The sequence below is a fragment of the Mastigoproctus giganteus genome, chromosome 5 (assembly GCF_048544385.1).
Source record: "Mastigoproctus giganteus isolate SK-2022 chromosome 5, ASM4854438v1, whole genome shotgun sequence".
Taxonomy (NCBI): Eukaryota; Metazoa; Arthropoda; class Arachnida; order Uropygi; family Thelyphonidae; genus Mastigoproctus; species Mastigoproctus giganteus.
The window spans coordinates 115,999,153-116,013,478 of NC_143579.1; the positions used below are offsets into that span (position 1 = coordinate 115,999,153).

Genomic DNA, 14,326 nt, shown 5'->3' on the forward strand with positions numbered 1-14,326 from the left:
ATCATGCCTTCATAAAATTTTATCAAAATCCTTCATAAAATCATGAAGGATTTGGATGAAATTTGGTATTTACGGAATAAAGAACTTGGATTTAATGGCACTATTTATTGTTAACATTGATTGCAAAAAAGTTTTGGAGTGACCCTTGTATTATATTGGAGAAAAAGATTATTTTACAACAGTAAAGTAGTTCCAGATTCATTCATACTTTGAATTCTCCAAGCAATATTTTGTTGCACCTATGCAACCTGCTTATATTTATTTATATCTGTGGCCCTAACCATAAGTAGTGGCTAGTTGTAAGTTTTTAACTTAATTATTTTTACAAAGAAAATAAAAAGAGAACCAAACATATAGCCATGAACCAGAATATTATGGCCACCAACCTAAGAGTGTGTTGGGCTGTCTTTTGCCGTGATAGCTGCTTGTACCAAGTATGGCATTGGCTCCATGAGACCACAGGAAAATCAGGTATCCTAGACCAGCTGGAGAGAAGGACATCCTACCATTTGGCAACAAAGCAAGGCACCAGTTTGACCTGGTGAATGCAGTGTTTCCCTGCATGCTACAGATTTTCGATGGGATTCGTGTTTGGGGAAATTTGGCAGACGGCGTAGCATGCAAAATGCTTGGGCATGAACCTTGAATCATTCCTACAAGATGCAGGCTTTTGTGACAGGTATGATGTCTTCTTGAAAGAGTCCTGTGCCATCTGGATACATGGTCACCATGTGGTAGGAAACTTTGTCTGAAATAATACTGTGGCAGGATCTGGTGGTGAGAGTGTGTTCGATGGGGATGAAGCGACCCAGTGACTCCTTCAGTTGTCCAATGTCCAGGAATGATACTCCAGTGCTCACTGTAGGTGTGAATGACAGTCAGTAAACATGGGCCCATGAGCAGGCTGTTGGCCTATCTTCAAGAGCCCATCCCTTTCCCCATTCCATAAAAACATTCCCCACACCATGATACCACCTCTGCCGGCCTGCTTTCATTCATTTGTGCAGTCTTGGTTGCAGCCATCCACTGGCATGATGGAACATCAGATCAGGTGACTCCTTCAGTTGTCCAATGTCCAGGAATAGTACTCCAGTGCCCACTGTAGGTGTGAATGACCATCAGTAAACATGGACCCAGCCCATGAATAGGTTGTAGACCTATCTGCAAGAGAGTCCATCCCTTTCCCTATTGTATGGACTTTGTACTGATGAACTGACAGGCACTACTGTGCCGTGACTATATATGCTGTACCATTTGGTGACATTGTTCCTACATGCCATGGGATGCATCCACTTGTAGAGATGGGCAGTACTAGTGTGTGTGTGTGTGTGTGTGTGTGTGTGTGTGTGTGTGTGTGTGTGTGTGTGTGTGTGTGTGTAATAACTTGTATTGTCTTTTAAAATTTAATTTTTTTGTATGCCTAGTTTTCTTTTTTTTCCCTCTTAATTTATATGAATTTGAAGGAATCAGTCTTTATGATAATTTTCTAACATTGAACATGCATTTTCAATGTACTAAAAGTAGTTATTCATGAGTTATTCTGGGGTGTTGTCACTTTTAAACTATTGTATATCCAGCAACTGTTATGTGGGATGTACTGCCAATTTTTTTTAGCAGTTACTTCTTAATTCTCTAATTATGAAGAATGGTACTTCAGTTCCATTATTGGTAAGAAAATATATTTATGATCAATTCAATGAGCCCAAGGGAAATTATAGTTTGACAATAATGAAAGTGATGAATTTTTATTATAAACTTCAAAGAAGAGCAAATGGGTCTATATCCAGTAAAGTGGATGTAGGCCCATTTGCTTTAGTGGGTCTGCAGTACAATAAAATCTGGTATTAGAAATGTAAGAGAAAAGTCCAAAATTGCTACTACTGCTCCAGCCTTTATATTTTATAGATTCTATAAAATTTTTATAGATTGTATAAAATTCAGACTTTATATGCAAAAAAATATATATGTTGTTTGTACTAAGTGAGTTTTCTGACTGAATTGCCATCCTGCATCTAAATACTTTTATCATGTACATTGTAACTAAATTCCCGTTTTTAATTTAGTTTATTTGTTCATTTATTTATTATTATTATTTTCTTTGTCATATAGTATGGTGATATCTATAATTTTCCTCGGCATGTGTTTGATAAAGCACTTGAGAAGGAAGTGGAGAGTGAGTCTGAAGTGGAAACTGAGAAGCAAGAAGAATTAGAAATGGAACAAGAGGTATGAAATTTATTTTTATAAACGGTGCGTTTTATAGTAGAAATTTGCTTCAAATATTGATGGATTAAACTACATTTCAGCCAGTATCAGCTCCCAATTTTTTTTTTTCAGCAGTTACTTCTTAATTCTCTAATTACGAAGAATTTAAAAGCTCTTACCAGTAAGAAAATATATTTATCATCAATTCAATGAACCCAATGGAAATTATAGTTTAGCAATAATGAAAGTGAAAATATCAAATATTTTCAGCTGTTAAATTTCTTGGCAGATGGCGATTTTCAGGATATTAAGTGAACTACTTGTTTTGAGTTTCTTCTCGGAAGCATTGCGAAAGACATTAAATTGCATACATAGCTACTGCTGTTGTTTCTGGGTTATGCATTGCTATAAAATTATAGGCCAATGTTCAGAAATTGGCCTGTTCTATATTTATTCATGACTGTCATCATTTCATTATTAGCTTACCTGCAAGTAAGCTGCAATATATGAATGACAGTAGCTGTTGGTATCCTATTATTAGTTTTCAAGAAATTTTTAAAAAATCCCCAATTTTTTTGATGTTCTGTACAGGAAGCTTTTTTTTTTTTTTTTTTTTACATTTATTCTTCCAGTTCTGTGCAGAAAAAAATTTAAAAAAAAAACAACTAAGTACAGTACTCTGGTGATTAAGATTGCTTCAAAAATAAATTTTTCTAAATCGGCAAAATGAAAGAAACTAATAAATATGATATAAAAGTAAATCTATTTATATACTAACTGTATTCATAGTTATAAAATTATACTACAGTGCGAGAAGATTTGATTTGAAATAGGTACATTATTTTTTTGAAAAATTAAAACGAAGTTCCCCTTTGCTTATCTTCCTATACATGATTCAGTGTAAATTTTAAAGCAGTCTCTTTGTTGTTCCATGTAGAGACTTGTTAAAGCTGGCACTTTTAGCACCATTTTTGTCTTTATTGATGAGCAGAAATTTTTGCTCAAGAGAGAGAACAATCCTTTTGCATTTTGGCATATAATGTACACTGATTCAAATAAAATTAACTCACAGAAGAAAGCATACCTGCCAATGCCTCCAATTTAGTTTACATTTTCCTGATGATTGGGTATGTCTTCCAGTTTTCTGATAAGTTTAGTTTCCTGTGATTTTTTGGTAAAATTTGCTTAAAGGTGGGGGTTTTACACGTGAGAGACAAATACATCTTTCAATGTATTATTCTCTCAATTTGCACAGCCAATCTGGTGTTTTACATCTGGGCATACTCAGTGTTCACTTTACTTCTTGTAGTAGCACACACATATATAAAATTCTATATGCTGGTATAATTCTATGACTAAAAATTCTATGTTAGTAGTAGTGGCAACTAATGCAAGACAGCAAACTTGTATAGCATTAGCATTTCACCCATCCATAATCTCCAAGAATTTGTCTAATTCTTCCTTGAATTTATTCAAACCACCCATTTCCAATACAACAGATTGGAAGTTTGTTTCGACAATCAGTCACTTGCTGGTTGAAGACAAACTTCTCTGCAACCATCTTTCCTCATCTCGAATTTGTGTCCCCTCATATGTGTACTCTCAGCAAGAGGAAGAATGCCATTAACTTTAACTTACTCAATTCAAGGTCTTAAAATACCTCAATCAGATCTCCCTGCAGGTGTGGTGCCTAGTCTCTAGATGCTACAATTTGCACAAATGAACCCTTTCTAGGTAACAGCACTCTTTTGTTCCCTTCATTATTCTGGTTTCCTTTATCTGCACACATTCCATTCCAACAGACCTACACCCTTCCTAAGATGAGGACCCTGACCTGTATACAGTACTCAAGATTGTAGCCTAATCATGTCCTTATACCTGCTAGAAAAGTTTCTGTATATTATTAACAAATCCCATGGACTGTCCTGGCAGCATTTCTGCACTGCTAAAAGAATTTCATATCTGACTGCACAATTATCCCAGGTCTTTTTTTCATTTTCCACCACCCTGAGTTTAGTACCAAACAGTTGATAAGTTATGCTGAGATTACTACTTTTTACCCATATGCAGTACCTTGCATTTGTCAATGTTTAAACTTCAACTGCCATTTCTCAGCCCATCGACCTAATATTCCTAGGTCTTATTGCAGTAGCATCTGCACCCATTACTGTTGTTAACTATCCTACCAACTTTTGTATCATCTGCAAACTTAGACATTAAGCATAAACAACAATGGACCCAGCAGTGCCCATTGATAACCACTATCTTCTTCCACTTAACCATCCCTTTATCCATAGCAGTAACTTGCCTTTAATGCTACACTGTTCCAGTTTATACGGCTGTCTTTTAGCAGCAGTATTAAAAGCCAAGTATATGATAATAAAATTCTTTTTTTGCATCCAGTTCCTTGGTTACTATATCATAGTAACCTATCAAATTGGTTAAACAAGATGGCCCCTTAACAAATCCATGCCGTGACTGCAGTGTAATTGCATTTCTCTCCAGATGGTTGTCCTGCATTACTTCTTTAACCAGTGACTCCATTATTTACCCTGGAACAGACATTAAGCTAACAGGGTTGTAATTACTCATGTCACCTTTTAAACTCCCTTTATGAATTGGGGATACATTTGCACATCTCCAGTCCATAGTGACCTACTCTGAATCCAAGGATGCTCTCATAATTATGGCTAAGAGTTTGCTTGCCTCCCTTAATATAATTGGATAGATTCCCTCCAACCCAAGCATTTTTTTTTTTTTTTTTTTTATGTTCAGCTTCAGCAATTTCTCTTCCTCTTTACGCTCAGTTATCACAGTCATTTAGCTCCCTGTAAAGAGTTTGATAAAATTTTGGCATCTCTTTCTCTAAAGAAGATCCTTTCTATGAATGAATGGCAGGACATTTTTCATTTCACTTATTTTATTTTATTATTTTATTTTTTTTGTTCCCGGGTAAATGACTGAAAATTCTATACGAATTATCAATTGTAATATTATTAGTTTGTTCTGAAATTTTATTTTTGTTGAAAGTAGAAGTGCAAAAACTGCAGTGTAATAGAGAGAAAGTCTACAGACAAACCTTAATTTTGATGAGTAATCCTTGACAGTGCTCTGGAAAAATTCTTCACTTAAATAGACAAGGGACTTAAAATAGAATTAAAGCTTAATTTTTTTTTTTTTTTTTTTCAAAAATTAATCCTAAATATTGTTTCTGTGATTAATGGAAGTTGAAGGTTTTCAATTTTTTGAATAATCAAATTTTTTAGAATGATCAAATTTTTCTTTAAATAAAATCATTTTTGTTTTCTGAGCATTTATAGTTAACTTGTTTAAGCAGGCACAGATAAGAAGATCTTGAAGAACAGTTTTAGCATCCACTAATAAGCTGATCTGGATCTACCACCTATAACAATTGCAATATCAGCATGTGTCATTAAGTGAAAATTAGGAAAAATATAAAGGAGCCAATCGTTTAATACTAAATAGAGCCCCAAGGGCACTCTATTAAATGCTCATTTCACTTTTATTGGTGTTTAGATTTCACAATCACAAATATTTTGTTGAAGTATCTAGAGTTAAACTATATAAATGATTTATCAGTTCTAAGACATTTGATGGGAGGATACTCTCCTGGAAGTTGAAAAACCCTTAAAGCTGAAGATAGCCAGTCATACTTATCTGTGGTTTTTTGGGGAACCACTGGTACCACCCAACAAACATGTCCACTTATTTGACGTAGTAGTGGAATGAAGAATTGATGTTAAACAGAAGGTCAATAATGGTTTCCTCACAGGAACAATCAGAAGAAAATCCATGTTGCTTGGAAGATAACAACAAAATAAATTTTGCACTTTTTAAGTCTCTCAGTAATTTTCCTAGGAGAAATTGCCTTGTTGGCAATTTCTCCTGTAAGCTCTTGTATCAGATGTCAGATTTTCTGTTTGTGTATAGTATGCAACAAGGCAGTTTTCCATAATGAAGGAAAGATTAAATAAATGAAGTAAAATGTTTGGAAGTAATTTGAACATTCTGACAAAAATATTTTCTGCCAGATAGGCTGAAATGTCCTGGACATTTAGAAACACTGACTTTAGTTATTACTGCTTTTTCCATAGTAAAAAGAGGAATTGACATATTAGAAGGATAGTTAAGATTCTCAAGTTTAATCCTATCATGATTAGGATCATCTTGTCTATTAAGAATTGTATTGTTAGTTTCCTGCTAGTTCTTTGTTTCAGTATTAACCAATACCATATTAAAAATTTCAGAAGAATGTGGTCTATTTTTGGTTAATTTACATAGTAGACCCCACAGATCAGTTTCCTTAAAAATGAAAGATTCAGCCAGGACTCTTTTAGCATATGCAATGGCTTTGTCATAACTCTTGTTTAGTTTCCATACTCAATTTTCAACTATTCAATTTCTTGATTATGTCAATTTCTATGACAGTAATGGTGACAGGCTTGGTAGACCTGTTTTCTAAGGTTAGTGAGTTGACTGCCACCATAAATAAATTTTGCTGAGTATTCATTTTTTCTTAGTGGATAAAATACATGCTTTAAGTATGGAATCTTGAACTAATAAAGCTAGTTCTTGAGCATGAAGATGTTCCAGTTCCATTTCAATTCCTGTAGGAAAATTGTTTCTTGTTCCAAACAAAATGAGATCTAGAAAGGAGGCATCACAGCGCATATTTAAAGAAGTAGTAAACTTAATATTAAACTGAATGCTGGAGTTCCATTACTGTTCACTATACTAGTCAGTAATATAATCAGCAACATTGGCAGTAGAAATAGTAATGTTAAACTCTCTCTCTCTCTCTCTCTCTCTCTCTCTCTCTCTCTCTCTCTCTCTCTCTCTCTCTCTCTCTCTCTCTCTCTCTCTCTCTCTCTCTCTCAAACTTCTGAAGGTATATGGTTGACTAAGTAAATTATAGTAAGATATCTTCAATAAGATTGACTCTGTCATCAGTGGTATTACTAAACTATATAGGGGATTTAGAATTTGCATCTGTTGTAATGACTATATTTGCAGGACCAAGAAAATGAAGTACACATTCCACAGTTTAATTAAATGAAATGATAATGTCAGCTAATTAGAGGGCAATAAATAGAAAACAAGATAAAATGAATAGTTTGGGATTAAAACACACGTGGCAAAAACTTATTACATAGGCTGATAATCACTGTCAAATCCACCAATTTGTTTAAAACAATTCAAGTATTGGTTCTGAATGTTGGCATGAACAATTCTGGATTAAATAGAAAAGTCCATCATCTTGTAAACATTACTCATTTTAACTTTATTAAAAAAATGGCCCTTATATGACAGTGATATCAGTCCTGTTGTCTTCTGAACTTTTATATATTTTATCTGCCACAAGCCTAGATTTGTGGTGGTGATTTGAAATAACTTTAAAGGTGAAATAGAGCCTTACAGTTGGAAACCATTTGAAACTGATAATTTGAACTACTCATATTTAGTTTTACTTGTTCTACAGCCTTTTTACATATCCTTTGTGGAATAATGGTAGTTGCATTTTTGCCTTTTACTATTAATACAGAGGTGGCTCATCTTTGTGTGCATTCAAACATGTTCTACTGTCATCACAGTATTGTGGTGTATGGCTGTAGTCTAAACAATGAAAGCATTTATTGGCAATATAAAAAAGTCTTACATTGAGGAGAATTCCATCCATTATTATGGAGATCAGCTACACATGTATACTCTCTAGGCAAAAACCGGTAACCGAGCTGACCGAATTGGGTGAACGTTTTCATACTAAACCTAATTGAAATCTCCTGTCTTATGTCATAGAGTACATCTTCTTTAGAGAGAACTTTAAGGACACCAAAAAGAAGGAATATTGGGTCAGACCGTTTAGGTGCATTGACTTAGATACCTGATTAGAAATCGACTGTAAAACATAAGCTTTTAAGATCTTACTTATTAGTTGTTTCCAAGATTACACCTTTATTTGCAAACTAACCTAATGGAACTTTCAAGGGTTTTAATTCCTTTTTTAAGGTGTTATTTACAAAATTCTTGACTTCCTGGTTAGTTTTTAATTCACCTTCATCACTGTCTCTTAAAATGATGTTTGGCTCTTTGTTTGTAACTAAACTATTAGGTTTTTGAAACATGATCAGAAAACTGCTGATTTGGGAAGGTGTTTTTTTTTTCTTTTGCAGAACTTTTGTGAAAGAATGTGTTATAAACACCTTGTCCCTCATTAAGCCAAACATCATTTTAAGAGACAGTGATGAAGGTGAATTAAAAACTAACCAGGAAGTCAAGAATTTTGTAAATAACACCTTAAAAAAGGAATTAAAACCCTTGAAAGTTCCATTAGGTTAGTTTGCAAATAAAGGTGTAATCTTGGAAACAACTAATAAGTAAGATCTTAAAAGCTTATGTTTTAGAGTTAATACAGGTTTGGTAATTAGCTAGAAAATCAGTAATCTCCAAAAGCTCTTTTCCTGCTTGGAGCTCAGCATTGCTGCCCCTGATACATTCATTGTCTATTACAGTGCTATGGCTATAGTCTGTTTGACCAGTATCCAGTATCACATTAACTGCAGCTTTAGTTACTCTATTTGCTTCACAAGTGAGGAACTTTACAACTTGTAGTTTTAACGTAGTTATTGCCTCATAAATTGAGGATGCATCTTGAGATTCTTTTTTTTTTTTTTGGACAATGTACCTAGCTAGAAGCTGGAATACCAACAGCAATAATTTGATCCTCCTCCAAACTTCAGGGGTGCACATCTGATGGCACTGGGACTTGTTATGGCAATTGCTGGTTGTAGCTTAACTTGCCTTTAAGCCTATAGGATAGTGCAGTGACTAAGTTATCAGAAATGGGAATTAAGAATGCATTTATAAATTTTGCAATATTATATCTTGAAACTATCTAATAGTGATGCAACAAAATGTTCTAAAATAAGTGTTTTCTTGGGGCAGGAAGACAGAAAACGTTTCTGTTGGACCAGTAGTAAGAACTAATGGCTAGAGAAGTTGAACCCAAAATATGTCCATTGATGCAATCAAACAAAATGGTGGGGGGAAAAAAAAACCATAGATGAAAGACCCTCACTATTGTATATATCTTTTTATATAAATTTAACATATATATATTCATGAGACAAAACATTGATGTCACCAACCAGCACAGCATATATAGTGGTGGTGCGTGTAGTGCTTTTCCGTTTGTCAATGGAAAAGCCCATGCAACGGGGAAAGGGATGGATCTGGTGGAGTTTGAATGAAGAATGATTTGTGGTGCTAGTAAAGTGGGGTGGGGGATGAACATTTCATTAACCACAGGTATTTTCTGCTGTTTGAAGGCAACTGTAGTGAAGGTTTGATGGAGAAATGGCCCAGTGAGGGACACACAACTGCCCTACATGCCTAGATCTGGAGAACTCCACTTGATTGACAGTTGTCAATGGTTTTTTTTTTTGATTTGGTAGTTGTTGGCGCATCGGCTTCTGTGGCCATATTGCACCTCCCAAGGTTTTTGCAGTACTTTGATCCAAGCCCGAGGCGGGAATCGAACCCGCGACCTTTGGGTTGCCGGGCAGGTACTTTACCCACTCGGCTAGCCCGGTCGGCGTTGTTGTTGTTGTCAATGGTGATTGGCATTTGCTGTCCAGGAGAATAGACGGCACCCACCTCAGTTAACAGCAGATTACAACCCAAGTGGAGAGAGAGAGAGAGAGAGTTTCTGAGCACGCCAGCCCATAGATGGGCTTATGGAGTAGGCAACTTGCTTTTGTACCCACGTTGACTGACTGGAGTTGACCCTTCTCCCTGCAGTAGGCACTGAAGCACCATTCCTGGACATTGGACAACTGAAAGTCTCTTGGTCTGATGAATCAAGGTTCCACCGTCATCATTCCAATGGGCAGATTCATATTCAACTACAATTCGATGGCAAGAAGGTGAACCTAAATGTTGACATGCTTGGCATCATTAGTTTCCCTGTCTCGTAGCCACCTGCAATCAATCTCAGAATCTTGCCAACAGGATTCATATTCTAACAAGTCCAAGCTTATCCAGTAATCTCTCACGAGGGACTGAGTTATAAATGCCTTGATAAACTCTAAATAAACAATACCAGAATTATTTCCTACATCCAACTCATGAGGTAAGTGTGAAAAGAGGTAACCATAAAAAGATCATCAGCCATTTTCAATCCACTGCAGGATGAAGGCCTCTCCAGAAACTTTCCAGTTCATTCTGTTTTGTGCAATGGTCATCCATTTACTGCCCACAAACTCGTGAATTTCATATCTCCATCTCCGTTGTTGTCTTCCAGGTTTTCTTCTAGCTCCTCTTGGGTACCATTCTGTTATTTTCTTAGTCCATCTGTCATCATGTCTTTGAGCTGTGTCCTGCCCAAGACCATTTTAGATAAGAATGTCCTTTACTTGAGTTTGCTGCCTAATCCATGAGTTTCTCTTCTTATCTAACAGTTTGATTCCTAATATAATTTGTTCTATTTTTTGCTGTGTAGTTTTCAGCTTCTCTTCCATTCTTTTGGTGAGTGCCCAAGTTTCACTTCCCTGTCATGGTGGGGAGTATACATTGGTTCATTATTTTGCGTTTCAGACAAATTGGGATATTACTTCTCAGTATGTGACTATTTCCTGAATGCTATTCTTCCAAAATTTATTCTTCTCTTGAATTCCAACCATTTATCATTATTACAGCTGATGACTCCACCTTTTCAATTATTGCTGCTTCAATCATTATTTCCCTTTCTGTGGCATACTTGTTCATCATTACTTTTGTTTTAGCCATATTCATCTTTAGTCCAAAATGCTTACTAACTCTGCATGACTGATTAAGGTTTTCCTCTAATTCTTTGGGATCGTGGCTTATGACCACAGTGTCATGGTTTAGGTACTCTCCATTCACATTGAATCCTTAATCATATTTAAATATGATTTTTTTTTCCAAAAATATACCTTATATATCTAAAAGTATTCTAAATGTTTCTGTATTATATTCGTTATCATTGCCCCATGATTTTCCCCATCACTGGTCATACTGATCTCTAGTTTCTCACTTTCCCTCAGACCTCTGTAATGGCAATACAGAGGTTTTGTGTATTTTGTCATTAGAAATTATGATATTCTCTTGGAACATAGCACAGCCCAAATGGATTGTTTTGAACAATTGCAGTGCGAACATCTGACAGGTGATTGATGAAAAGTTGTTTCCAAACATATGTAATGCTCTCAATAATGAATCCCAGATGAGTTTTGACTTGGATTTTAAATTCCTGGTGAAAAGAGGAATATGTGATTTTCAGCAAGGCATAGGTAGAAATATAGAGGCAGCCAAAATATCCTGTTTGTCATGCTCAGTATGTGATTCAGACTTACAGCATTGTCTCTAAGCAGTCATTTTTCTTTTACTCATTAACCAAAAAATCTACTATGGCATAGTAGCATTCCATATTGTAACTTCCTACAAAATTTTAAAGAAATTCTGCAACATTTAGCTGGAAAATTTTCTGAGACTTACATGTTAATTGGCAACAATTATTTTGTTAGTTTTTTTTTATTTTTTTTATTACCACTTTTTTTTTTTGATATGCTTAATTTCTTTTAGGAAGATGTGGAGTATGTGGCAGCAGATGATTTTGAAGAAAGTGATTTATCTGATATTGAAGAAGTTCAGGTAAAAGATATGTATTATATTAAAAAATAATTAATTAAAAACATACCATATTTATGCTAATAAATAATAATTCTTAGATCAGCTTGGCAGACTGAAAATAGGAGACAGCTTTTATTCAACTGACTATTTGGGTGTTTGATGTACCCAGTTAGTTTTCAACTAAAGCAGTACTGGAACTAGAAAAAACTGTGACATTTTTTTTTTTTAGGTGAGAGTGTGTCATACTAATTAAGATTACCACTAGCATGAGGTGTTTGGCCGTTTAGACTTCTGATAATGGAATCAGCAGTTAAGGATGTGATCCTGAAGTATCTTGTTAAAATTATATTCATGAAGAGATCACAGTGTGATCTTACAAATTTACAATATAAATTTTGCTGGCTACCATATATAACTTCCAAATGTATTTCTTAAACCAAATACCTTCTACTTGTATATTTAGGACTTGCGTTAATAAAACTTCCAGAATTAGATCAGAACGCAGTCAGCTTAATACACAATTCTAGCAGAACTGCATTAATACTACTTTATTAAAATTAAGCTGCAGCAATAAAAAAAATGCATATTTGTGCATTGACCAAGAAAGATTGTTCTGAATGAATTGTACTCTAACCTGTTTTCTTCTCCAGTGATCACTTTATTTTGCGTATTGGTTTTTAGAACAGTTAAAGGTTTGTGATAGTCATGAATTGGTTCCCCTGGCTATTGTAGCAGAACATTTGCTCATGTAAAAAAAAAACTTTACTTTTATTGCTGTGTGCAAGGTATCATCCGATTGCTTGCTATGATCAAAATAATGTGGTATTTGCCCTGTTTATTTATTTTTTTTCTTTGCAAACAATGTGCTCTTTTTTTTTTGTAAAATTCTATACTTTTGATCTAATAAACAAAATTTGGAAATTGTCTCACATTTGTATTATTAATTAAAGGGAATTGTTCTTAAAATAGAGCTTAACTAACAGTGGGCAACTAGTAATTTCAAGTACTGTATGACTTTTTGTGTCTGCTCTTGATCAACCATCTATGAACGTTTCACCCCTCTCCTTCAGATGACAGATGGTACCTGATTTTCATCGTATTGTTTCTTTTTGGAACATCCCCCCCCCCTTCCTTCCATATCGCTGGATTCCACCTATATTAAATCTCTGCTTTGTGTAATTGGTCACTTTGCATTGACAGTGAAGAAATTTAATTAAACCCTTCCTGCAAGCTCATAATTAATCTCTCTCTCTCTCTCTCTCTCTTGTCCCCCCCCCCCCACATCCATTACCATGGCTGTAAATAGAAAGCCAGTAAATATGCTATTCAAAATTATCAAGTTTCATTATCAGTTAGAGTTTTCTAACTCAATTGCAGTGGAAATTCCAGTTATGATTTTTTTTTCTCCCTCCACATGATCATGATAACAAAACTATCAGATGACTATAATAAAACATGAATAAATCAAGGAATGAATTTCATCCATTCTACTTGTATAATACAAATGCCACTGTTATCTTAAAAAAAAAAAAAAAAAAAAAGTTATAAATTTGCCAATTAATTATGCAATAGTCAATTTGTAGACTAAATAAAGGATGCAGGACAATTACATTGACAGATGAAGTAACAGTTTCATCATTAAATACAAATCTGGTTCAGACAAATTGAAAATGGAGAGGGACATTATGATAAAAATCATGGGCACATTGATGAGGAAGGGAGGGAGTAAGAGGGATTCCCCCCGAAGAACATTTTTGTATTATAGAAATGTACTGTTGCATATTAGTGCCTGTAAAATGTGTGATCCCCAGGACAAAATTTCTGGCACACCACTGCCAAATAGAAACAGCCAGTTAGTGAAGCTTTTAATGCCGTTCAGATCACTAATAGATGGTATGGGTACTGATTAATTAGTTTTAAGAAAATAGAGAACTGCAATGCTAAACAGTTATTTTCAATGTAGTAATTAGCATTTTAAGTTGAAAACACTGATAATACATTAATACAATATGAACAGTACAGTTCATAAAGTGTGAATTATGGTAATTTTTCTACAATATTTTCTCCTGCTTTTTTATACTATAGACAGAAAATTTGGTTCTTTAAATTGACTGTCTGAAAGACCCTTAGTCCCATCTGTTTTGGATAAACAAAATCCTATTGTATTTCATTTTTTACATAGTTTTTATAAATGTTGGGTGGCAATTTCTACAAGCAATATTTTTATTCAGTTGAGACATAATTAAATTTAGCTTGTTTCTTTTAGGTTTGGAATGCAGATGCTGATGGGCCCAGGTCTGAAGAGGAAAATTGTCAGCGGCAAAAAAGTGTGTGTAAAAGGAAAAGGGCACATGTAGAAATTGAATATGAAAATTTGTTCCCACCTTCAAAAGCTGTGGAATTCTGAACTATATGAAGTTTTGCTGCTGTAAATAAATTTCTTTGGAATTTT

The 14,326-nt window shown here is 34.6% G+C and overlaps 1 protein-coding gene across 1 annotated transcript in view; it reads left to right on the forward strand.

Annotated features, from left to right (window-relative positions):
- Positions 1–14,326, forward strand: part of LOC150085654 (protein MAK16 homolog) — a 109,147-nt gene extending 94,821 nt beyond the window's left edge. Inside the window, exons 6-8 of the mRNA XM_090373420.1 lie at positions 2,110–2,226; positions 11,827–11,895; positions 14,141–14,326. Coding sequence (XP_090229546.1) covers positions 2,110–2,226; positions 11,827–11,895; positions 14,141–14,281 — 327 coding nt within the window. The 3' untranslated portion in view covers positions 14,282–14,326. The remainder of the gene's footprint in view (positions 1–2,109; positions 2,227–11,826; positions 11,896–14,140) is intronic.